Source organism: Triticum dicoccoides, chromosome 7A, assembly GCF_002162155.2.
Source record: "Triticum dicoccoides isolate Atlit2015 ecotype Zavitan chromosome 7A, WEW_v2.0, whole genome shotgun sequence".
Taxonomy (NCBI): domain Eukaryota; kingdom Viridiplantae; phylum Streptophyta; class Magnoliopsida; order Poales; family Poaceae; genus Triticum; species Triticum dicoccoides.
The window spans coordinates 21,573,948-21,598,809 of NC_041392.1; the positions used below are offsets into that span (position 1 = coordinate 21,573,948).

General features: G+C 44.3%; 1 protein-coding gene across 1 annotated transcript; it reads left to right on the forward strand.

Moving 5' to 3' along the window:
• The first annotated feature begins 9,643 nt into the window (after positions 1–9,643).
• Positions 9,644–17,437, forward strand: LOC119332902 (chaperone protein ClpB1-like). The gene is made up of 7 exons (XM_037605997.1): positions 9,644–10,449; positions 15,771–15,832; positions 15,930–16,087; positions 16,173–16,513; positions 16,599–16,869; positions 16,948–17,145; positions 17,282–17,437. Exons 1-7 carry the CDS (start codon positions 9,644–9,646, stop codon positions 17,435–17,437), a joined length of 1,992 nt encoding a protein of 663 aa, XP_037461894.1.
• Positions 17,438–24,862: the final 7,425 nt, after the last annotated feature.

Consider the following 24,862-nt stretch of genomic DNA (forward strand, 5'->3'; position numbering starts at 1 on the left):
CAGGAGGTGAGCCGCGTGGGGATTCCAGATCGAAACTCGGGGGCAGCCACCCAGTTGGTGTCGCGTGGCTCGGTGATGTAGAACCACGCCGATTGCCACCCCTTTATGGTCTCCACGAAGGAGCCTTCAAGCCATATAACATTGGGCATCTTGCCCACCATGGCTCTGCCGCATTATGCTTGTTGGCCTCCCACCACCTTCGGCTTGATATTGAAGGTCTTTAACCACAGGCTGAAGTGGGGCCGGATGCGGAGGAAAGCCTCACACACAACGATGAACGCCGAAGTGTTGAGGATGAAGTTCGGGGCCAGATCATGGAAGTCCAGCCCGTAGTACAACATGAGACCACGGACGAATGGATGGAGGGGAAACCCCAGTCCACGGAGGAAGTGGTGGAGGAAAACTACCCTCTCGTGAGGTTCAGGGGTAGGAACGATCTACCCCGCGGCTGGCAGCTGATGCGCGATATTTGCGGCTAGGTATCCGGCTCCGCACAGCTTCTTGATGTGTCCCTCCGTAACGGAGGAAGCCATCCATTTTCCTCCCACTCCGGACAGGATTGGAGAAGGTTGAGGGGAAGGATGTGGACTTGGGCGTTGGAGCTCGAGTGCGCAAGAATGGATGAGCAAGGAGGAAGAAGGCGTGGGTAGAAAAAGGTTAAACCTTGTCCCTATATAAGGGCGGCCGAAACTATGCGCCCCCACTAGCCTGGTAAAACTCGCTTATCCCCCAAGCGCCATAATCGATTGCGCGGTTGGGTTACCCACGCCCGTATTGATGAGAATCCCGTAATAAGGGGGACACGATCTCTGCTTTGACAAGACGTGTCAAGAAACTGCCTCGCGTTATGTGCGGGGCTAGTTAAAGGAAACGGTTCGAATAATCACCGGGCCATGGCATAATGTCATGTTGCCAAAACGTGTCAGCAGATTAGATTTGTGGAAATATTATTCTCTCTACGGTGGTATGTGGAACTTATTTTGCAGGGTCGGACACTATCCTTGTATTCAAATTCTTCTGTGGTGTATTCGGAGGAGGAACCCGCCTTGAAATGCCGAAGACAACACTGCGCGCCGGACTCATCATCATTGAAGCCTGGTTCAGGGGCTACTGAGGGAGTCCTGGATTAGGGGGTCTCCGGACAGCCGGACTATATCCTTTGGCTGGACTGTTGGACTATGAAGATACAAGATTGAAGACTTCGTCTCGTGTCCGGATGGGACTCTACTTGGCATGGAAGGCAAGCTACGCAATACGGATATGTATATCTCCTCCTTTGTAACCGACCTTGTGTAACCATAGCCCCCTCTGGTGTCTATATAAACCGGAGGGTTTTAGTCCGTAGGACAACATACAATCATACCATAGTCTAGCTTCTAGGGTTTAGCCTCTCCGATCTCGTGGTAGATCAACTCTTGTAATACTCATATCATCAAGAATAAATCAAGCAGGACGTAGGGTTTTACCTCCATCAAGAGGGCCCAAACCTGGGTAAAACATCGTGTCCCCTGCCTCATGTTACCATCCGCCTTAGACGCACGGTTCGGGACCCCCTACCCGAGATCTGCCGGTTTTGACACCGACAACCACCATAAGCATCCATGAAAACACTTCTCCACCACCGCAACCTTCTGTTCCCGTGAGATCTCATCTTGGGGCCTTTTCTGGCATCCTGTCGGAGGGGGACTCGATCAAGGAGGCATCTACATCGACTCCATTGCCCTTCCGATGAAGCGTGAGTAGTTTACCACAGACCTACGGGTCCATAGCTAGTAGTTAGATGGCTTCTGCTCTCTCTTTGATTCTTAATACCATGTTCTCCTCCATGTTCTTGGAGATCTATCCGATGTAATCTTCTTTTGCGGTGTGTTTGTCGAGATATGATGAATTGTGGATTTATGATCAGCTTATCTATGAATATTATTTGAATCTTCTCCGAATTCTTATATGCATGATTTGGTATCTTTGTATTTCTCATCGAATTATCGGTCTGGTTTGGCCAACTAGATTGATTTTTCTTGCAATGTGAGAGGTGCTTAGCTTTGGGTTCAATCTTGCATGATTTCACCCAGTGACAAAGTAGAGGTAGCGAGACACGTATTGAATTGTAGCCATCGAGGATAAAAAGATGGGGTATACATCATACTACATGAGTTTATCCCTCTACATCATGTCATCTTGCTTAAGCCGTTACTCTGTTCTTTATGAACTTAATACTCTAGATGCATGCTGGATAGCGGTCGATGTGTGGAGTAATAGTCGTAGATGCAGGCAGGAGTCGGTCTACTTGACACGAACGTGATGCCTATATTGTAGGATCATTGCCTTGGATATTATCATAACTTTGCGCTTTCCTATCAATTGCTCGACAGTAATTTGTTCACCCATCGTATTATTTGCCTTCATGAGAGAACCCTCTAATGAAACCTATGGTCCCCGGGTCTATTTTCCATCATATTAGTTTCCGATCTACTATTTTGCAATCTTTTATTTTCAGATCTATAAACCAAAAGAACCCAAAAATATTTTATCTTTTATTTAAATATCTCTATCAGATCTCGCCTTTGCAAGTGACGTGAAGGTATTGACAACCCCTTTATCGCGTTGGCTGCAAGTGTTTGATTGTTTGTGCAGGTATTGGTGATTTGCGCGTTCTTCTCCTACTGGATTGATACCTTGGTTAATAACTGAGGAAAATACTTATCTCTACTTTGCTGCATATCACCCTTTCCTCTTGAAGAGAAAAACCAACGCAAGCTCAAGAAGTAGCAGGAAGAATTTTTGGCGCCGTTGCTGGGAAGATCTACGCCAATTCAAGACATACCAAGTACCCATCATAAAACTCTCATCTCTTGCATTACATTATTCACCATTTGCCTCTCGTTTTCCTCTCCCCCACTTCTAAAACGATTTTTGAAATGATTTGCCTTTTTATTCGCCCTTCTTCCGTTCATCTTTTCGGTTGCCTTTCCTTTGCATGTGTGCCATGTGCCTTATTTTTACTTGCATCTTAGCTTGCTAAAAGTTTATGGATCCTCATCCACTTGCTAATCTTTTTAAGAGATCCAGTAATGATGAACCAATTGCTAGTGAATTGTCTGCACTAGATTATCTTTACAAAGTTTTGCTTGAAATTCTCGAATCTGGAAATTGTGATGAAGTATTAAAAGAAGAAATTTATGGAGTGATTCACGATAGCTCGTTGAATGAAAAGTATGATTGCAATGATGTTATTATAAATTCTATTAATGCCAATTTTGCTAATATATGCATAACCCTACGCTTGGCGATGCTAGCTTTGCTATGTCCGCTACCTATTGCAATGATCAGGATTGGGATGATATTTCTTGTGATCTTGAAAATTTATTTAAGCCTCATGATGAATATGTTCGCGAAAATATTGAAAGTGGGTTTGCAAGAGTGTCAAATTTAGGAAATAATGATCCCACTACTTTGGAGTTTGATCAATCTTATGAAATTTTTGATAAAAGTGGGTTTAGAGAAGTAATGAACTTATTCTATGTTAATCCCACTATTTTGGAAGAGTGTTAACTTTGCATGCATATGGATCATGTAGAGAATAATTTACGTGATCGCTCTATTATTGAATCTGAATATCATCCTACATGTAATTATTATGAGGGAGGAAAATATGATTGTGGAAATTTCTATTTTAGTAAATTACCTCTCTTCATGTTGAGATTGCTATCGTCTCTTTCTTCTTCCTTGCATACGTTAGTTTTTGCTTGCCTTGATAATTTGTTTGCTAATAAAATGCCTATGCATATGAAGTATGTTATAGATGTGTTTGTCACATGTTTTATGATGCCCTCTTTGAGCTTCAATTCTTCTCTTTTATGTGAGCATCATTGAAATTATCAATGCCTAACTAAAAGGCTTCAAAGAAAAGTGCTTGTTGGGAGACAACCCAATATTTTTACTTGATGTTTTCCAATAAATAATTCATCTAGCCTCTGGTTAGATGTGTTTTTATGTTTTAGTTAGTGTCCGTGCCAAGTAAGACCTTTGGGATGGCTTACGGTGATTGTTGATTTGATCTTGCTGAAAAACAGAAACTTTTGTGCCAGGAAAATAATTTTCATTTTTTACATAAGCATATTTTTGATCCGATTATTTTTGCACAAGATAGGTACACAAGTTACCCAGGTTGTCCTAATTTGTCAAAAAATTTGGAGTTATATAAGTATTGGAAGTTTACAGAATTGCTACAGACTATTCTGTTTTTGACAGATTCTGTTTTCTATGTGTTGTCTACTTATTTTGATTAATCTACGGGTTGTATCGGGGGGTATGTGATAACCCACAAGTATAGAGGATCGCAATAGTTTTCGAGGGTAGAGTATTCAACCCAAATTTATAGATTCAACACAAGGGGGGAAAGAATATTTGAAGGTATTAGTAGCTGAGTTGTCAATTCAACCACACCTGGACATTAATTATCTGCAGCAACGCGATTAGTAGCAAAGTAATATGATAGTATTGATAGTAGTGACAGCAGCAATGGTAACGGTAACAGTGATAGCAGTATTTTTGTGGCAAGTGCAGCAGTAACGATAGCAGTAGTAACTTAGCAAGAACAATATAAGATAAATTTGTAGGCATTGGATCGGTAATTTGTTGGATGATATTCATCATGTGACAGTCATAACCTAGGGCAATACGGCACTAGCTCCGGTTCATAAATATAGTGTAGGCATGTATTCCATATATAGTCATACATGCTTATGGAAAGAACTTGCATGACATCTTTTATCCTACCCTCCCGTGGCAGCGGGGTCCAATTGGAAACTAAGGGATATTAAGGCCTCCTTTTAATACAGAACCGGAACAAAGCATTAACACATGGTGAATACATGAACTCGTCAAACTACGGTCATCAACGGGAGTGGTCCCGACTATTGTCACTCGGGGGTTGCCGGATCATAACACGTAGTAGGTGACTAGCTATAACTAGCAAAATCAGATCTAGAAAATGGATATAAAGGTGATAACATAAATGGTTCATATCTAAAATCATGGCACCCGGTCCCAAAGTGACAAGCATTAAGCATGGCAAAGTCATAGCAACATCAATCTCATAACATAGTGGATACTAGGGATCAAGCCCTAACAAAACTAACTAGATTACATGATGAATCTCATCCAACTCCTCACTGACCAGCGAGCCTACGAAGGAATTACTCACTCCCGGTGGGGAGCATCTTGGAATTGGCGATGGAGAAGGGTTAGTGATGACGAAGAACGAAGATTCCTTTCTCCGGAGCCCCAAACGGACTCCAAATCTGGCCTCCCGAGGAAGAATGGGAGGTGACGGTGACTCTGTCTCGTGGATCGTGATAATTTTTTCTTCCTGATTTTTTTCCTGGAAAAATGGGATTTTGTAGCGTCAGTTTTAGGGTCTGCGGGGCCACCAGGTGGGGACAACCCACCTGGGCGCACTAGGGGGTGCAGGCGCGCCCTAGTGGGTTGTGCCCCCCTTAAGTGTCTCTTTGCTCCAGAAATTCTCTTCCATTGTATAAAAAATCATCGCAAAGTTTCGTTCCATTCTGAGAACTTCTATTTCTGCACAAAAACAACACCATGGTAGTTCTGTTGAAAACAGCGTCAGTTCGGGATTATTTTCATTCAAATCATGTAAATTATAGTCCAAAACGAGAGGAAAAGTGTTAGAAAAAGTAGATACGTTGGAGACGTATCAACTCTCCCAAGCTTAAACCTTTGCTTGTCCTCAAGCAATTCAGTTGATAAACTGAAAGTGAAAAAGAAAAACTTTTACAAGCTCTTTTGCTCTTGTTTGCATAAATAAGCTTAAACATCACCCAGGATTTCAACCACTATTGTAACTAACCATGCCGACAATAACTCTTAAAAAATATATTAACTCATATCAATGACATAATCAGCTAGCGAGCAATAATAAGATATCTCAAACGACAACATGTTATCAAAACAACCATGATATAATATGACGATAGTGGTATCTCGCTAGCCATTTCTAAGAGCGCAAAACATAAATGCAGAGCACCTCCAAAGTTTAAGCAGCGACTAAACATTGTAATTCATGGTAGAAAAGATCCACTCATGATGCACCCAACATTTGCTACACACAATGCATTAGCATGATAGCAGTGCTCTCAGGTTCTGGCGCTTGTTTTACAATGTGATGACACAACATAAAAGTAAATAGATAGTCCCTTCACAGAGGGAAGCAGTGATTTGTAGAGGTGCCAGAGCTCAAATTTTTAAAACAAAGGTTAATGATAGTTTGAGACATGCATCTTTCTTGTTTACTTCACGACCATCAGTTATCAATATATTCCATGCTAAACATGCTAGTGGCGGTTCTCAAGCGATAAAAGTAAAGGTTTTGTCTTCATTGGGAGTTTTTGTTTGATTATTTGTAAGCTTTTTCTATTTGCAGTTTGGGACTGGGCATCCCTATTACCGTCCTTTTCTCGTGCGATGGCGAGTGAATAAACACTTGACCTGGGAATAACCCACTTAGCATGGAAGATACTGACCACCTACTATCGTTCCATGAACGATTCAGGCACACAAAAATGATATTTATTTGATGTTTTTTAGAGGTAGCACATGCAAATTTACTTAGGACGGCAGGGTAATACCGCATATATGTAGGTATGGTTGACTCATCTGGAATAACTTGGGTTCAAGGTTTTTTATGTACAAGCAAAATTCCCACTTAGTACAGGCGAAGGCTAGCAATTAAGTTGAGAAGCGGCCAGCTAGAGAGCAACAACGGTCATGAACATGCATTATGCATAAGTAATATTGGACACTAGCATGAGTAGGATATGAACACCATGAACATAAATATCATAGAGACTGTGTTGGTTTTGATTCAACTACATGCATGAACATTTGTCAAGTCAAGCCACTCGAACATTCAAAGGAAGATACCATGTCATCATACTACATTCTTGGTGGTGGTGCAGCCGGCGATCTCATGTAGGGTCGTACCTCAGGCGGAGGCTGAGGGTGGTGGCCAGGGTGAAAACCTTGTCTGGCTTGGGCCAGATGATGGCGGCGGCGTCCTTGCGTTGTTCCCTTCTTGAAGGCTCCATTGCGGTGACCTTGCGTCCTTCGTGTTACTCCGGGTGAAAGCCTCGATTCCCTGGATCGGGCGGTGGCGGCTCTTTCGTGTTGTTTCTTTCTAAAAAGCACCGCTTTGAAGTCACTGGTTTGTCGAGTTGTGGCTTCGTCTCCTCGCGGTGCCTTGTTCACTGCGGAGCAGGGGCGGAGCTGGAGCAAATCTTACCCGATGCACCACTTTAACAAGGCATAAATTTTTTCAAGCGTGGATGTATTGAATAAATGTGTGTTTTATAGGTTTAACACACATTATTGGATATAATAGAAGCGATTTGTAAAAACGAAATGTGGCCATCAAATTGCTTACTATAATGATAAAACAAGGGATATAACTACTTGAAATGTAGCCCAAATGAAAGTACTTAGATTGCTAAAAATTGAAAATTACCTTAGTATGTTTCTATTCCTCCAGGCCATGAAATACTCAACCACTTGTTTCTATTCCTCCAGGCCATGAAATACTCAACCAATTGAGCATTGGTGGCCCTTTTCATTTCTTCCTTCTCCACATAACAAATAATATCATCACTCAAACTTTCATCATTGAGGCGATTGCCCTGATCATACTGAATCTCCTCTTCCCAATTTATGTCTTCTGGCTGTGATGGTGCATTTCTTTTGAGAAGAAACTTGTCCATAGTATCTGTATTCGACAAATATAAATTATAAATGAGACATGGAGAATTGTATAGGCAAATAAAATATAACCTAATTAGAAGTTATAACCCTAGAAAATACTCCACACTTTTACCAAAACATAGTGATTTACTATATTCACTACAAGTCTATACATGATTGTTGAAGTTCAACAAAACTAGGAAAAGCAAGACAAAGGCCCTACCACAATTGTGGCCTTTTGTAATTTATCATCTTGGCGGACACAGAGACGAACATTCAAGATTGGAATTTGAAAAGGATGCAAAATTACCGAGCACCGGACGGCGTGCAACGTTGCTCGTGCGTGTCGCTTCGTCACCGTGTGAGGACCCAGGCTGCATGGAGGCCGGCGGCCGGCGTGCTGCCGCTGCCGCCTCCGGCGGCTGTGTGGGACGGCGACGCGCAGGGGGCGTATGGAGTATGGTAGGCTGGGTTCGTACGCGTAATGCACAAATCGATCGATGGACCGATTAGTTTTTTTCTAGTGAAAAAAAAGATGGATCGATTAGGTTTGCGTACGTGACTACGTGAAGAGATTCTCTTTTTTTTTCATAGACAAAAACTACGTGAGGAGATGGTGGATGCGCAAGCGAACCGTCGTGCGTGCCTGTACTGCTGCGTTGGGCCAGTCCGGAGGCGTCGGAGTGGCTGGAACGGGCTGACCCTGATGCACAGCTCTTGGGCCACCCTGATGCACTCGGCCTTTTTAACTAATAGGCACTGCTACGGAATTTTTTCACCCGTATTCCTGTGCATACGGGTCAGCCCAATGGGCTCCGCCCCTGCTGCGGAGAGCTGTTTAGATCCTTTGCTATACTCTTTTGCTTACTTGTTGTTTGCTTTGGGGTGTTTGAAGTAGCCTTGTTGTTCGACAGCTCCCTTATATCTGCCATGAGTGTCTGCGTGATGTAGGATGGATTCCATCATGTATGTCAATCATTGCTTTATATATAAAGCGGAATGAAAACCTTTTATTATATATAAAGCGAAATGAAAACCTTTTATGGTAAATTGCACAGTAATTGATGCCTCGCCGCTCGCATCCGGCGACCGAGCGATGGGCGAACAGGAGAGACGAGACGCAAGAGGTGAGTCGTGGAAGCTAATGAGTAGAGGCGTGCAGTCGCCGTGTATACATCGTATGATGGTAAGACAGTACGAAAGAAGTCACAGTTCACCCCTGCCTATGTGCACGGATGCAATTCTGCACGTCACATTAGTTGATGGGTTCAGCCTAATCTTTTTACTGGGTTCATGCCGAATAAATACGTGCCTAGATGTACGTAGCTTTGAAATTTCGTTGGGTTCAACTTGACCCAACGGTACAACATTCGGTTATATGAACTAACTTGTGATTGAATGGTTAAAGGAATAGTGATATCCTCAGTTTATCAGGGTTTTCAGCGATGCGCTTTCAGTGAGAAGAGATGTTCCCATTGACGACTATGCACCTACGATGAGTTCATAAATCTAAAGATGATTTGCCAGCTCAGTCTCTCAAAGGTACATATAAAATAGAGTATATGTGTGTGCGTTCATAAAGGTAAATGTATACACGTATACATGAGCGCTTACGTCTGGACTGTGTTCGAAAAAAAAATACTGGGCCGTAGCCAAGCCAAAGTCTCCTCTGTATCGGTTAGCGTCACGTTGCCTACCGGGACTCGGAAGTCGGAACTACACGTTGTCACGTTCTACACGTACGGATTCCTTCTGTGTACGGGCGCAATTTATACACAAACTTTTGCTGCGGCACGTCGATCCACTACCGATTACTGAACAAAATTTTTACGAGGCCTTCTTCTTCTTCACCTTCTGTTTCGACAAATTCTTCTTCAACTCACAAGAAACCATGTCGTGGTTTTCCATGGAAGGCATGCTCTTCATCGGAGTATCAGGCGTCGCCACTACTGTTCTCGCCTGGGTGACTTGGAATTTGCTCAACTACTTAACCCAAGACAAAGACAGACGCGCCCCCGGCACCTACCCCCTCCACACGCCCAACCCACTCCACTCGGGCGCAGGCTGCAGCCTGACCACCATGAACGGCGGCGAGACCTCACACGGCGCCCTCAGGACCTTGGACGCTGCTGCGGCCGATCCTGTCATCGGCCGCGACGACAAGATCGACCGCGTCATCTGCATCCTCATCCGGCGGACCAAGAACTGCGCCGCGCTCGTCGGCCCTGCGGGGGTCGGCAAGACCGCCATCGTAGAAGGCCTCGCGCAGCGCATCGCCGCTGGGAACGTCCCCGACACACTTGCCGGCGCACGGATCGTGGAGGTCGACATGGGTGCCATGGTCGCCGGGACGAACTGGCGTGGCATGTTCGAGCAACGCCTCAAGGACGCCATCAAGCAGGCGGAGGAATCGGACGGCAAGGTCATCCTGTTCATCGATGAGATGCATATGATTGTTGGCGCCGGCGCCGGCGAACGACACCCCACCGTTGACGCTGCCAATATGCTCAAGCCGGCGTTGGCTCGTGGTCGGGTCCGTTGTGTGGGCGCTACCACTAACGAAGAGTATAAGCACATCCAGAAGGATGCCGCACTCGAGCGGCGGTTTCAGAAGGTTGTCGTCGAAGAGCCAAGCCTACAAGCCACCATTGCCATCCTGCAGGGGCTGAAGCAACGATATCAAGAGCATCATGGCGTGTGTAAGACAATAAGTTTTGGGGAACCAGCACAACCCTCTAGGGGTGGCTTATCTCATTATATATAATGGTTGTGTTACAATATGTACCATATACGTACATAGGTACAGAAGCTATACATAGTCTAACACCCTCCCTCAATCTTAGCCACTTTCTAAAGAACTGAGAAGGGTAAGATTGCGCCTAAAAGCCTCAAACTGTGGCAGCGGTAAAGGCTTAGTGAAGATGTCTGCAAATTGATCCTTAGATGAGATAAACTTGATCTGGAGTTGCTTCTGTGATACACGTTCCCGTACAAAGTGATAGTCAACTTCAATGTGTTTCATTCGGGCATGAAATACTGGATTTGCAGAAAGGTATGTAGCACCGATGTTATCACACCAAAGAATAGGAGGCTGTGGTTGAGACAAACCCAACTCCTGAAGCAAAGACTGCACCCAAATAATCTCTGCAGTAGCATTAGCCACAGCCTTGTATTCAGCTTCAGTACTGCTACGTGACACAGTAGCCTGTTTCCGAGCACTCCAGGCGATCAAATTAGAGCCAAAGAATACTGCATAACCCCCCGTGGATCGCTTGTCATCTGGGCTACCAGCCCAATCTGCATCAGAGAAGGCCGAAAGGACCCGAGAGGAAGTCGGCCGAATATGCATACCAAATGTCAGGATGAACTGAACATAACGAAGAATGCGTTTAACAGCAGCCCAATGAGTATCTCTGGGAGCCTGAAGATACTGACAAACCCTGTTAACAGCATAAGAGATATCTGGTCTCGTGATCGTCAAGTACTGAAGTCCACCAACAATGCTCCTGTACTCTGTGGCATCCGCAGGAGACAAAAGCTCACCATCAACAGCTGTTATCTTGTCGGTAGACGACATGGGTGTGGTGGTCGGTTTGCACTTCAGCATGCCAGCTCTCTGTAACAACTCCAAGGAGTACTTCTTCTGCGTAAGGACAAGACCAGTAGCACGAGAAGTGACCTCAACTCCAAGAAAGTAGTGAAGCTTCCCAAGATCTTTGACCGCAAAATCAGCACCAAGAGAGCAGACAAGAGCATCAGCAGCATACTGAGAAGAGCTAACAAGGATAATATCATCGACATATACCAAAAGATACATAGTGACTTCTGGCTTCTGTAGAAGAAATAACGAAGTGTCAGCAGTAGACGGCACAAACCCATGAGCACGAAGGGCAGAGGCAAGGCGGGCATGCCAGGCACGAGGAGCTTGCTTCAAACCATATAGTGCTTTGGAAAGACGACAGATATAGTCAGGACGATCAGGATCAGAGAAACCAGGCGGCTGTTTCATATAAACCTCTTCCTCCAAAAATCCATGTAGAAAAGCATTCTGCACATCAAGTTGACGAAGTGACCAACCACGAGAAACAGTAATGGAGAGAAGAAGCCGAATAGTGGTAGGCTTGACGACAGGACTGAAGGTGTCCTCATAGTCAAGACCATGACGCTGCCGAAAACCGCGAGCAACAAGTCGCGCTTTGTAACGCTCAATAGATCCATCCGAATGCTTCTTCACTTTGAATACCCATTTTGAGTCAATAACATTTACCCGTGGTGGTGGAGGAACGAGAGTCCATGTCTTGTTACGAAGAAGAGCATGAAACTCCTGCTCCATAGCCTCTCGCCAATGTGGAATGCGCAGGGCAGCCTGATATGAGCGAGGCTCAGAAGATGGATCCGCAACAGCAGCAGCCAAACAAGCAGCCAACCAAGCAACCGTACCATCCTTACGTTCCTTAGGTTTGAAAATGCCACTGCGACTGCGTGTATGTGGTCGGGACACAGGAACCACCGAGGTCGACGGAGCAGCCTGCAACGGGCTGGAGGACGGCCACGTTGACGAGTCAGCCGGTGACGAGGAGCCAGTCACGGTAGCCTCGGACTCGGTTGGCGAAGAAGGCCGACCCACCGGCGAAACCGGCAGAGCAGACGAAGCAGCTGGCGACTCCGGCATCACAGACCGGGCCGATGGCGAGCTCGGCATAGTGGGCCGTGGCGCGGCCGGTGTCGCGGGCCGATCCGCTGATGAAGGCGACGTGAGGACCCGAGCCGCGGGCGAAGACGGCGTGACGGGCCGAGCCGCAGGCGAAGACGGCGTGACGGGCCGAGCCGCGGGCGACTCGGCGGCCGCTGGCGAAACGGACCGAGCAGTGGAGATGCTCGGCGCGACGGGCTCGTCGGGTGACCATGCATGGGCACGCGAATCGATGCCATGCAACATAGGGCGATCGACGTGCCCACCAGAAGACGACGATGATGATGGTGAATCCTCCAACAGCTCCAAACGAGCTCCACGTCCGGTTCCTGCACCATGGTTAGGTAACAGCAAAGGAGAGTATGCAACACCATCAAATTGGTCAGAAGCAACAGAGGATGAATGCAGGGATGGTGGTTCCACAGTGGACACAGGAAGGTTGGCAAAGGGAAAAACATGCTCATCAAACACGACGTCCCGAGATATATAGACACGATTAGTGGGAACATGAAGACATTTGTAACCTTTATGAAGAGAGCTATAGCCAAGAAAAACACACTTCTTAGAACGAAACTCAAGCTTGCGCTTGTTATATGGACGAAGATGCGGCCAGCAAGCACACCCAAATACCTTGAGAAAGGTATAATCAGGTTGTTCATTAAGGAGAACCTCAATGGGAGTCTTCATGTTTAAAACACGAGTAGGAGTACGGTTGATGAGAAAGCATGCAGTGGTGAAAGCATCACTCCAAAACCGAAACGGAACAGATGCATGGGCCAAAAGAGTAAGACCAGCTTCAACAATATGACGATGCTTACGTTCGACTGAACCATTCTGCTGATGTGTATGTGGACATGCTAAACGATGAGCTATCCCAAGCGACTGAAAGAAAGAGTTGAGGTTGCGATACTCGCCCCCCAGTCTGACTGGACATGAACAATTTTGTGCTTGAGAAGACGTTCAACATGTTTTTGAAACTGAACAAAAATATCAAACACATCAGATTTGCGTTTAATAAGGTAAAGCCAGGTAAAGCGACTATAAGCATCAACGAAACTGATATAGTAATTATGACCACTGACAGAAGTCTGAGCAGGACCCCATACATCTGAAAACACAAGTTCTAAAGGATGTTTCACCTCACGACTGGACTCCGAAAAAGGAAGTTGATGACTCTTCCCCTGCTGACAAGCATCACACACTGCTACATCTTTATGACTAGACAAACTAGGAAGCTCATGACGACGCAAAATATGACGGACAATAGGTGTGGCCGGGTGACCAAGACGAGCATGCCACTGTGACGGAGAGACCCGAACTCCACTGAAAACACGAGCGACACCAGGATGCTCCAGACGGTAGAGGCCCTGGCACAATCGCCCACTAAGAAGAATGTCCCTCGTGCCCCGATCCTTAATAAAAAGATCAAAAGGGTGAAATTCACAAAGCACATTATTATCACATGTGAGTTTAGGAACTGAAAGAAGATTACGGGTCACAGATGGAACTCGAAGAACATTGCGAAGCTGGAGACTCCTATTGGCATGTCTAGTGAGAAGAGATGCTTGACCAATATGAGAGATGTGCATACCTGCTCCATTGGCGGTGTGGATCTTGTCGGAGCCATGATAGGGTTCACGAGTGTGAAGCTTCCCCATCTCGCTGGTTAGATGCTTTGTCGCCCCAGAGTCCATGTACCAGTGTGGATCGATGGAGTAGGACTGAGTGTGTCCCTGTTGCTTCTGCTGCGCGGGAGGATCAGCCATGGCGACCTGACGGGCATTGTTGCGTGTATCTTTGCCGTCATTGCCAAGACCAAGGAAGCTTCGCTGGAAGCGCTTATGACACTTGGAGGCCCAGTGCCCATCGCGGCCACAAAGCTGACACACACGTGGACCGCCAGCCCCCGGTAAGGTCGCAGTAGGTGGGGGGGCCGAGGCGGGCGACGGTGGCAGCCCCAAGGGAGACCGGGGTGATGAAGAAGAGCGGCCACCCTTGGTGGCGGCGTTGGCCGAGAGGGAGCCAGTGCCCCTGGTGCGGCGAGTCTCGACCCGTTGCTCAGTGAGAAGGAGCCGAGAGAAAACCTCGTGTGCCAGCATGGGTGTCGAGTTGCCCCGCTCGTTGATGATCTTGACTAAGGCATCATACTCCTCATCAAGACCATTGACAATAAACGAGTTGAACTCGGAGTCGGTGAGGGGCTGTCCAATGGAGGCCAATGTGTCGGCGAGGCCCTTGACCTTGTTGTAGAACTCAGTGGCAGTGGAGTCAAGCTTCTGACACTCTCCAAGCTGACGACGGAGTGCAGAGACACGAGCCTGGGACTGCGCTGCAAAGGTGCGCTCAAGGATGGTCCAGGCCTCATGAGACGTCTTCGCGAAGACAACAAGGCCGGCAACTTCCGGCGAGAGCGACCCCTGGATGGAGGAGAGGTTCGCCTGGTCCTGCCCCGTCCAGACGCGATGGGCCGGATTGTAGACCGGACCGTGCACGCTGTCTACCAGCGCGGGTGGGCAGGGAAGCGATCCGTCGACGTAGCCTAGCAGGTAGTGACTCCCCAAGAGCGGGAGAACCTGCGCACGCCAGAAGATGTAGTTGTCGGCGGAGAGCTTGATGGTGATGAGATGACCGAAGTGAAACGGCGGCGGCGAAGACAATCCCATCCAGGAGGCTGCCTGGGGTGCAAACACCATGGAGGCAGCCGGAGGCACCGAAGCCGATGCGGGAGGAGGCGGGACCGCAGCCAGGGCGGGCGCCGCAAAGCTCGCGGCCGGTGCGGACGCCGCAAGGCCCGCGGCCGGGGCGGACGCCGCCAACCCCGCCAGCGGGGCAGTGTGATCCGCTTGCGGCAGGAGCGGCGGGACGACGCCTGCGGAGTCCGCAGCGAACGGCGGCGCCGCGGTGTGGACCACGAGGTCACGCCCAAGCGAGGGCGCCGGCGGCGTGGAGAAGACGGAGCCGATGCTCCTTGTCCCTATCGGAGCCGGAACAGAGACGGCATCGAGCGGGAGGTTGAGCAGAGCCGCAAGAGAGGCCGGAAGGAAGCCCGCAGCAGTGGAACCAGTGGTGGCGGCGCTCGACATGGCGGCGGCGCGATCGGTGGCGCGGCGGCGGCGGTGAAGGCGGCGGCGGCTGCGGCTGCGGTGCGGGTATTAGGGTTTAGAAGCGGAAGCGATCGTAACCTAGCGTGATACCATGTAAGACAATAAGTTTTGGGGAACCAGCATAACCCTCTAGGGGTGGCTTATCTCATTATATATAATGGTTGTGTTACAATATGTACCATATACGTACATAGGTACAGAAGCTATACATAGTCTAACAGCGTGAAAATCCAGGACGATGCTCTTGTTGCCGCTGCACAGCTTGCTGCCCGCTATATTACAGGTAATTAACCAATTTAATGGTTTACTGTAATATATGACTATGTGTTGTCAACTAATGTTTATTTGTCAAGGCAATTGATGGAGTTAATCATTGACAGGTCGTCAGTTTCCTGATAAAGCAATTGATCTTATCGACGAGGCATGCGCTACAAGAAAGATGCATGTCGACAAACAAAAGAATGCGAAAAATAAACAAAATAACACCATAATAAATACATCAGAGGATATGATTGTGGGCCCAGGCCATGTCGCACAGGTAAGTCCTAACCATGTACAACTATGTGAATAATTTTCATTACTATTAGTGATGATGTGCCTTCATATTGTAATGTTATTTGAAGGTTGTGAGCCGGTGGACTAAAATTTCCCTCGCCACACTTCATCAAGGGGAGAAGGAGAAGTTGATCGACTTAGCGAAAAAATTGCATGAGCGAGTTGTTGGGCAGGATGAAGCGGTCAATTCGGTTGCAAAAGCAGTGTTGCGTTCAAGGGTCGGCTTTGGTCAATCTGAACAACTTATAAACGCATTCCTTTTTTTGGGATTCCTTGGTGTTGGTAAAACAGAACTTGCTAAAGCTCTCGCTGTGAAGATATTTGACACTCAAAAGGCGTTGATTCGCTTTGATATGTCTGAATATGCTGAGAGTGGATCTGTGTCACGTCTAATCGGTGGACCTCGAAGGTTTATTTCTTACACTTTATGCACATGCTTTATTTCTTATGACACTCAATACCCATGTCTCACTAATTCATTTGACTTTCTAAAGCTATGAAGAAGATGGACAACTCACCGAGAAAGTGAAGAGCTGTCCATACAGTGTTGTCCTATTTGACCAAGTGCATAAAGCAGAACCCTCAGTATTTAAACTTTTTATTCAAATCCTTGATGATGGTATGTTGACCGATGGAAAAGGACGGCTTGTCAACTTCAAGAATACTATCATCATTATGACTACGAATTTGGGAGCAAACCACCTAACATCAAGAATCACCGGAGAGAGCACCATGAGAGCTGGAAGAGATCTTCTAACGAAAGAGGTTCGTGAATCTAAAATTAATCGTCCCTTGCAAAATCCATAGTGTGCAGCCAATAATTAACATATATAATTCATGCAGATTGAGAAATGCTTCAAGCCTGAACTAATGAATAGACTGAGTGAGATTGTGACATTTGAGCCACTTTCACATGACGAACTAAGGGAGGTTGTGAAAATCCAGATGAAGAATGTCACCGCCATGGTAGCTAACAAGGGTGTCTCTCTAGTTACAACTGATGCCGCTCTGGATGTCATTTGGTCAGAAGCACATGATCCAGTAAGTATATGTTCTTTGCACAAATCGCCACACAAATAAGATTTCATATCAAAGTTATTTTCCATAGCCATTTTTGTAAAGGCCAAAAAACTACTTGTATGTTTCGGTAACCATGCATACGCTTCAACGCTTGTAGGTGTACGGTGCAAGGCCTATAAAAAGGTGGGTGCAAAAGCATGTGACGGCAATTCTCTCAGACATGATGGTCAATGGAGAAGCATGTGAAGGCTCCAGCATCTCCATCGACGCAACAGAGGATAAGATGGGGCTGAAGTACCAAGTACTAAACTGATGTCGAGGCAAACTCTCACAATGAACAGATAAAAAGAGGATCATGAGTGATGAATAGGCATATGTAGAGCCTGCACATAATAAAATGCACGCATTTCTATTGGTAGGGCCCGCGGGTGCGAATAATATAGTAAAATACGCGTATTTCTATTGTTAGGGCCCGCACATGTCAGTTATTCTTGTTCAGCCTTTTCTTATCCGGCCTCTTCCACATCCCCTTGAAATATATCTAAATTTTATGAATGTTTAAGGTTTTGGAAGTAATAAATTTTGGAACCATATTTTTTTTCGAAATTTTTGACAGTCAAATATTTGGAAGCTCCGTCATTAAAATTCCAAAAATTAGATGTTTTTAAAACTTCCATGTTTTGGGTTGTTATAAATCGACCGCTCCATCCTTGTTGGGTTTGTCGCCACCAACAATATTATGTACTCATGCGGCAAATAAAGCTACTTTCTTGCGGAAACTATCCAAACTTTTGATACAATATATAAATGTATGTATGTATGTATGTATGTATGTATGTATGTATACATATATATATATATATATATATATATATATATATATATATATATATATATATATATATATATAATCAGAAGAGGTAATATCACAGGTGGTGCTTAAACTTGCCACCGATGTTCACTTTAGTGCCTGAAGTTCAAAAATACACCGAACTGGTTTTAAAACTTGGCACGAGCGTGCAAATACGGTGCTAATCCTATTACTAGACGTTTTTATGCTGACGTGGCACCATAGTTCGCTTAGCATGCACAGACAACCTCGCCCTAGCAAACTGGAACTACTCGCCCATACGTTTTCTCGTGCCTGTTAATGAAAACAGATCCTTTTTTTAGAATAATGAAAACATTTCCTATTTTGTTAGAGAAAGAAACACGTTAGTGGGTTTTAATGGCCTGCCGCAGTGCAGTCCAGTTTGCGCATGTTAGTTTGATTTAGAAATTTGTAAAAAAAAGTTTGTTAACTATAATCACAATAATAAAAATACATTTCAAATATTTGTGCTTCAAATTTTCTATAAATACATATAAATTAAATAACTAAAATGTTCATGTAATTTAAAAAATAGTCAGCTATTTACATGTGATTTATAGTTAAAGCTTTTAGTAAATAAATTTTCTAAATTGCTTAGTATATGAAAAAATAATTATAAAAAACTTAATTTTTTGAGTAAATTCCAAAATATTATGCATGCTTGGATTATGCTTAATTGAAAAAAAAAGTTATAAGTAGAAACATTTTTATTAATGTTCACATGTGTATAACTTTCTATTTTTGCGAGAAACATGTGTATAACTTTCATCGTGTCATATATTCATATTTTTTATAATTAAACTATAGTCTGGAGTGAATATTTTTTATAAACTAAAATTTTAAATTTTGCATATTTATGAACATTTTACATTGTTGAAAATTTCTTAAACAATATGAATCTTAAAAATGTACATGTAACTATTAAAATGTTTATGTAGTTAAAATAATATTTATGAATTGTAGTATAGAAAATATTTATATAATTCTAAATTGTACAGCCATTTTTATAATCCGAAATACCATTTTATTTATAGGATACGTTTAAAACAAATATGTGAATATTTTTATTACTGTGATTATAATTTACAAACTTTTTTACAAAATTCTAAATGAAACTAACATGCGCAAACTGGGCTGCACTGCTGAGCCGATTAAAACCCACATACATGTCTCTTTATCTAAAAAAAGGGAAATGTTTTCATTATTCTAAGAAAAAGGATCTGTTTTCATTAATAGGCACGAGAAAATGTATGGCATACTGGCCAGTAGTTCCAGTTTGCTAGGGCGAGGTTGTCTGTGCATGCTAAGCGAACTACCACGTCAGCGTAAAAAGTCTATTAATAGGATTAGCACTGTATTTGCACGCTCGTGCCAAGTTTTGAAACCAGTTCGGTGTATTTTTCAACTTCAGGCATTAAAGTGAACATCGGTGGCAAGTTTAAGCACCATCTGTGATATTACCTCTAATCAGAATTTGTATTTTCCACACCTTCGGTATTAAGCATCAGATCTGAACGGATCGGATGCCGCTAATTTCAGATCGGACGACGTCTCGATCCCGAGCAAAGTACTGAACGCACTAGCCATCTCACCCAACAGTTGTTGTTGACTATTGAATAGAAAGAGATCTTTGAACACTCGTTACTTCTTTACTTCCGCACCAACAATGAAAGGTATTTTTTTTCTTTTTTTTCTTAGATTTCTCTAGTTCATCATATGTTGGTGTCTTCGCGACCATTTTGATGAGCAATATTATTCATGTGTCGAGGAATTTTGGTGTCTACACGAGACACGACCCTGATGGGTGTTGCGTTGAGTGGTGAAGGTTGAGTCATGTCTTCGCAGACGCTTTGTCAGTTTGCAAGGATGATGTTAGTGATGCGGTCAATAAAGACTCCACGAAGGTGCATCAATAGTATTGACTTGATTCGCATCCCTCGATCCATTCCTCCCTACTCGGTCTTTTTTGGTTTTATTTCGCCCCGCACATTCCACATTGCATTACAAATTTGTCTTGGTTTTCTGTCGAGCAGGTTCTGCATCATTCGGTCACTGGCTATTGCATGTAATGGAAAAATAAAAGAGTTGTTGACACATACCCCATAACATCGGTGTAAATATCATGGAAATTAACGTATGACATACCTGATAACTTAACATACAAACACCATGATAATTTTAATTCGAAAAAAGTGGTTTGAACATACCACGTTAACTTTTGTGTACAAAGCAAAGTAATACACATACCACATACCCTATAAATTATGTGTAAATAGTTACGGCGCTAGATGTACTATAGTTATCAACATGGTTATTATTTAGTTATCAGACTAGATGTACTATAGTTATCAGCATGATTATTTTCGTAGTTATCGGGCTACATATGGTATAATACACCCCCGGTACTTTTAGTGTAAATAACATGATAATTAACACATCACAAACCTGATAACTCATGCACAAATACCGTGATAATTTTGACCCGAGAGGAAAAAGTTGGTGAAAACATCCTCCGGTAACTTCTGTGTAAATAGCATGATAGTTTACACGCTGCACACCTGATAACTCATGCATAAACACCGTGATAACTTTGACCGGAGAGGAAAAAGTTATTGAAAAGATTTGTTGATAACTTCTGTGTAAACAACATATAATGTATGCACCGTATAGTTGATAACTAAGATACAAACGCCATGTTTACTTTTTGAACCAGTGAAAATGTTATGGAAAACGTACCCTAAAAACTCCTGGTAACTTATGTGGAAATAGCATGGTAATATATGCAACGTAGACCCGATAGCTCAGGTGCAAACACCATGGTAAGTTTTTAACCCATGGAAAGAATTGTTTAAAACATGTCCGGGGCAAAAAAAAGTTCAAAACAAATCGGGGTAGGGGGGTTGTTTACCAACGTACTACCGGTAACTTCCATATGAATAGCATGACAATGTATGCACCGTATACGCAATAATTCACTCACAAAACATCACAATAACTTTCACTCAGGGGTGGGGAAGGGGATGAAGTTTTTTTAGACATAGCTCCCCTCCTGATATCTCCATGTAAATAGTATGGAAATATAAGCATCATAGACTTGATAACTCACTACAAACATCGTTCTAATTTTGACCTCGAGGAGGAGGCTTGCTTGAAAAAAACATACCCTCAATAACTTATGTGTAAATAACATGGTAATAGACGGACGCGGATTTTTGGGACATGCGGCCACGCGATGCCGTAATCCAGTGCGTCCGTGAGTGTGTCGCGATTGCTATTTATTATAGCCACACTCGCAATACCTGGCACCTTATTAACCAGCTTTCTCGAATACATCGTCTATACGCCCAGGAAGTGGACCAGGCACATTAATTTTCGTATGGATACAGCCTTGGATGCTAGCAGCCCATGCCACGGTTCTGGCTAATCTGCCAGTTGGAGTTAATGCACACATCCTCATAATGCGATGTTTCAATGAATGGTAAATGCAAATGATGTTGTGCAGTGTATTCAACTGCTCTCGATTACTGAATTCTAGCTGCTACGCATTGTTCCGTTGATGGATATGTCGTTCAGTGCATGCACACATCTGAAGAGATTGAGTGGTGAACTATATCAAAAATAATGAAAAAAATCACATGAACTACACTATTAGTGGAGCTTCCGGAGGAGAAGCAAAGTTCACTTAGTGAGCAGTTAGGATGAGGTACCACGTCCTAATAGTTCACCAAATGCACATGTGGTCTCATGTGGTTATTATCACATTTGTTTTTTGTTTTCTTAGCTCGACCATTATTGGTGTATGTTTATACAATACTCCAGCTTCGCACGCCTCGGTCCATCGCCACCTCTCAAAATGGTCTACTACCAATAATGTATCAAACGGTTGCATGTATACACCATCATTATAAAATGTTTATTTTCCGCGCGGTTGCTAACTACGCAAGCTCTAATTACCTCTACCACATCATAGACACGGAAATAAGTATCTCACGTGCGACCGATAGAGGTTTAATTGGACACCAAGACAACTCGAATGGCTCATGCACACCCATGAAGCCACCCAGCCCCCTGCAACCCATGATGGCACCCAGCTGAAAATGCACACCGGCGGTCCATGTTGCCTGCTACAAATAAATGAGCTGCTCTAGTCTGCCCGGTGGCCACGGTCACTCATTGATGTTGGGAATACATCGTCTATTAGAAAAAAATCATCCTAAGAAATGCATATACCGGATCGGTGATACGAATACACATGCATCACAACGCGATGGACGGGTGTGATAACAGCCTCGCGTGGCTGCATGTCCACTCGTGATTTATCGGGTAATAGACAGAGCGTAGACGTGGTAACTCACGCGGTAACTTTTCTTCCGAAAAAATTGTTGAAAACTTACCATGATAACTTACGTGTAAATAGCATGATAATATACACACGTCCGAGCTGATAACTTACTTAGGTCGGGCCTTGTAACTATTTACACGAAAAAGTTGTCAGGACATATCAATATGTGATCTAGTTTCATAGGTCTTGTCATGATAGATTTTTTTATGTGAATACGATTTTTTGATCGGACCGACAATTTGAGCTATAAAGCATTTTAAAGTTTGAAATAGGGTAGTATCTAGGATGGCATCAATTTTTTTCCTAATGCATGCATGTGCATGTGAAAAGAATGTGTGAGAAACTATTTTTTATTCCCTGGTAATTTATGTGTAAACAACATGATAACTTAGACACAACTGACATGATAACTTACATAACACACGTGTGGTAAATTTTACCCAAAAAAAAGTTGTCGAAACACACCACATGGTATCTAGTTTTGAAGGTCTCATCGCGATGAATCTTTTATATGAAAACAATTTTCTGATCGGAGCGACGATTTGAGCTACAAAATATTTTGAATTTTAGTTTTACATGAAACCTTTGCTGACATCGGATTTTTTTTGTTTTATATGAATGCATGCTTAAAAGTTGAGAATAACACCTGCATGCATTTCTCTGGCACGGGACCTGCATGCATGCATGTATACCATCATTCAGATCTATTGATAAAATCCGAACGTTTGGTAGTTATCACTGTCCATATATAATTTCATATATATCATCCATATCATCATGTCATGGCATATATATTGACTTTTCATATGTAAAAGTATTGTGATAAATAGCAAAAAAGAAAAAGAAAAGAAAAGAAAGGAGAAGCCCTAGCAAGCTCACCTTGAGGTTGTTGGCGACGAGGTGGCAGGGGTGAGCGGCGACGAGGTGGTAGAGGTGTCAGCCGACGAGGTTGTAGGGGTGGCTGGCGGCGAGCTTGGGGAGCCGTGTGGCAAGGAGGGTGTGACCAGCCTCGGGCGACACCGGATCCGGCCGGTTGGCTCGGGCGGCGGTGGCTAGCGGCCGATGAGTAGGCCCGGCGGTGGAAGGGAGGTCCGGCGGTGGCTTGCCTGCCACGATGGATATGATTCTGTGTGAGTGGCGACTGGGGTTGGGCGGTTAAAATACCGCAAAGTTTGCCGAATACTTTTCAACGGGGTATCGGCAAAAGTTGCCTAGCCTCACAGGGCTATCAGCTGCAAATGGCCATGCCATCGTGGCTCCTATTTTGTAGGGTGCCTTTGACTGAGTTCCTTCGTGTTTGCTGAGTACGTTCTGCGCGGGGGTCGGTAGTGCCTCCCATCTGCAGTGTCCTGCTGTTTGCCCAGAGTCGTATTCGGTAGTCGCTGAACAGGCAAGAGCTCGGTAGTGGGCTAAAAGCCATTTTTCCAGTAGTTTCTACTTCTAATTTATAGTAGAACACGACAATTCATTTAGGCTCACAAAGTTAATGGTCAACTAATAAGCATCAACAGCAAGAAAACAGAAGAAAGGAACTGTTTTGGGAGCCGAAACCATCTTCATTGCACAAGCAAGAGTACCTCCGGAGTCGGCGACAGCAGCAACCACATTGCAATATATAGTAGCACAGCAGTGATGTAAATATAAACCACGTTTGTGAGATACAACCTTAACGTAACACACTTGGGGATTGAACAATATGGATGGATGAATTTTCGGCTTATCGAAAAGTTTTCAGCCAGACCGTAGACCTTATGAAACAAAGATAATTTTTTGACAAAGATGAAACCAAGATAATATGTATGAATGGAAGGATCCATAACAACAGATTATATGTCATATAGTACCTACAAATAAATACATATATAGACGGAGATTGGAGCAAACGAGCCCTCTTGTCAATTAGACTCAACAACCGCATGCATGTGATCCTTCAAGTTTAATCTTTGAGAAACACGACTTCACCATCAATCACAAGATCTTCAACAAGATCATCATCTTGGTTATGAACGTACGGAGTATAAGCGTGTGCATCCCTTATCCCGTCCTCAGGGGTAGTACAATACTTGGCAGAAATAGGCGAGAGAATTCTCCTCTGTAGTTCCAGACTCAACTCATTGTCTCTTTCCCTGTTAGCAATGAGCTCTTCATTGACCTCGAAGTAGCCCTTCTCCTGCACAGACGCGATGACCTCATGCCGGTACTCTTCGAAATCGTCGTCCAGCTTCTTGAAAAGCTTTACACTGTTGGCATGGGCACGCTTCCTTTCCCCGATCCACTCCGGAGGAAAATTCTCTGCCAGATCATCCAGGTAATCGGCTCTAGGGTGTTGCTCCGGCCTGAGGGCAAATGGGCAATGATGCTCCTGATCTCGGCATTCGACAGCCGAACTTTGCCCTTGTTTCCACCTGAAGATTGTGCTGCAGGGGCCATGGATACGTCCGCACCCTGCTTGATGACGAGCTCCGCCTCCTGCAGCATATTGTCCATCGAAACCTCGTCCTTCTTGCCCGCCATTGCTTTACTAG

Excerpts from the sequence above, each read along its gene's own strand:
- LOC119332902 (XM_037605997.1), top strand. The coding sequence starts at position 9,644 with ATGTCGTGGTTTTCCATGGAAGGCATGCTCTTCATCGGAGTATCAGGC. Across the intron at positions 16,514-16,598 it reads CTAATCGGTGGACCTCGAAG|CTATGAAGAAGATGGACAAC; the intron begins GTTTATTTCTTA and ends GACTTTCTAAAG. Across the intron at positions 17,146-17,281 it reads GGTCAGAAGCACATGATCCA|GTGTACGGTGCAAGGCCTAT; the intron begins GTAAGTATATGT and ends CAACGCTTGTAG.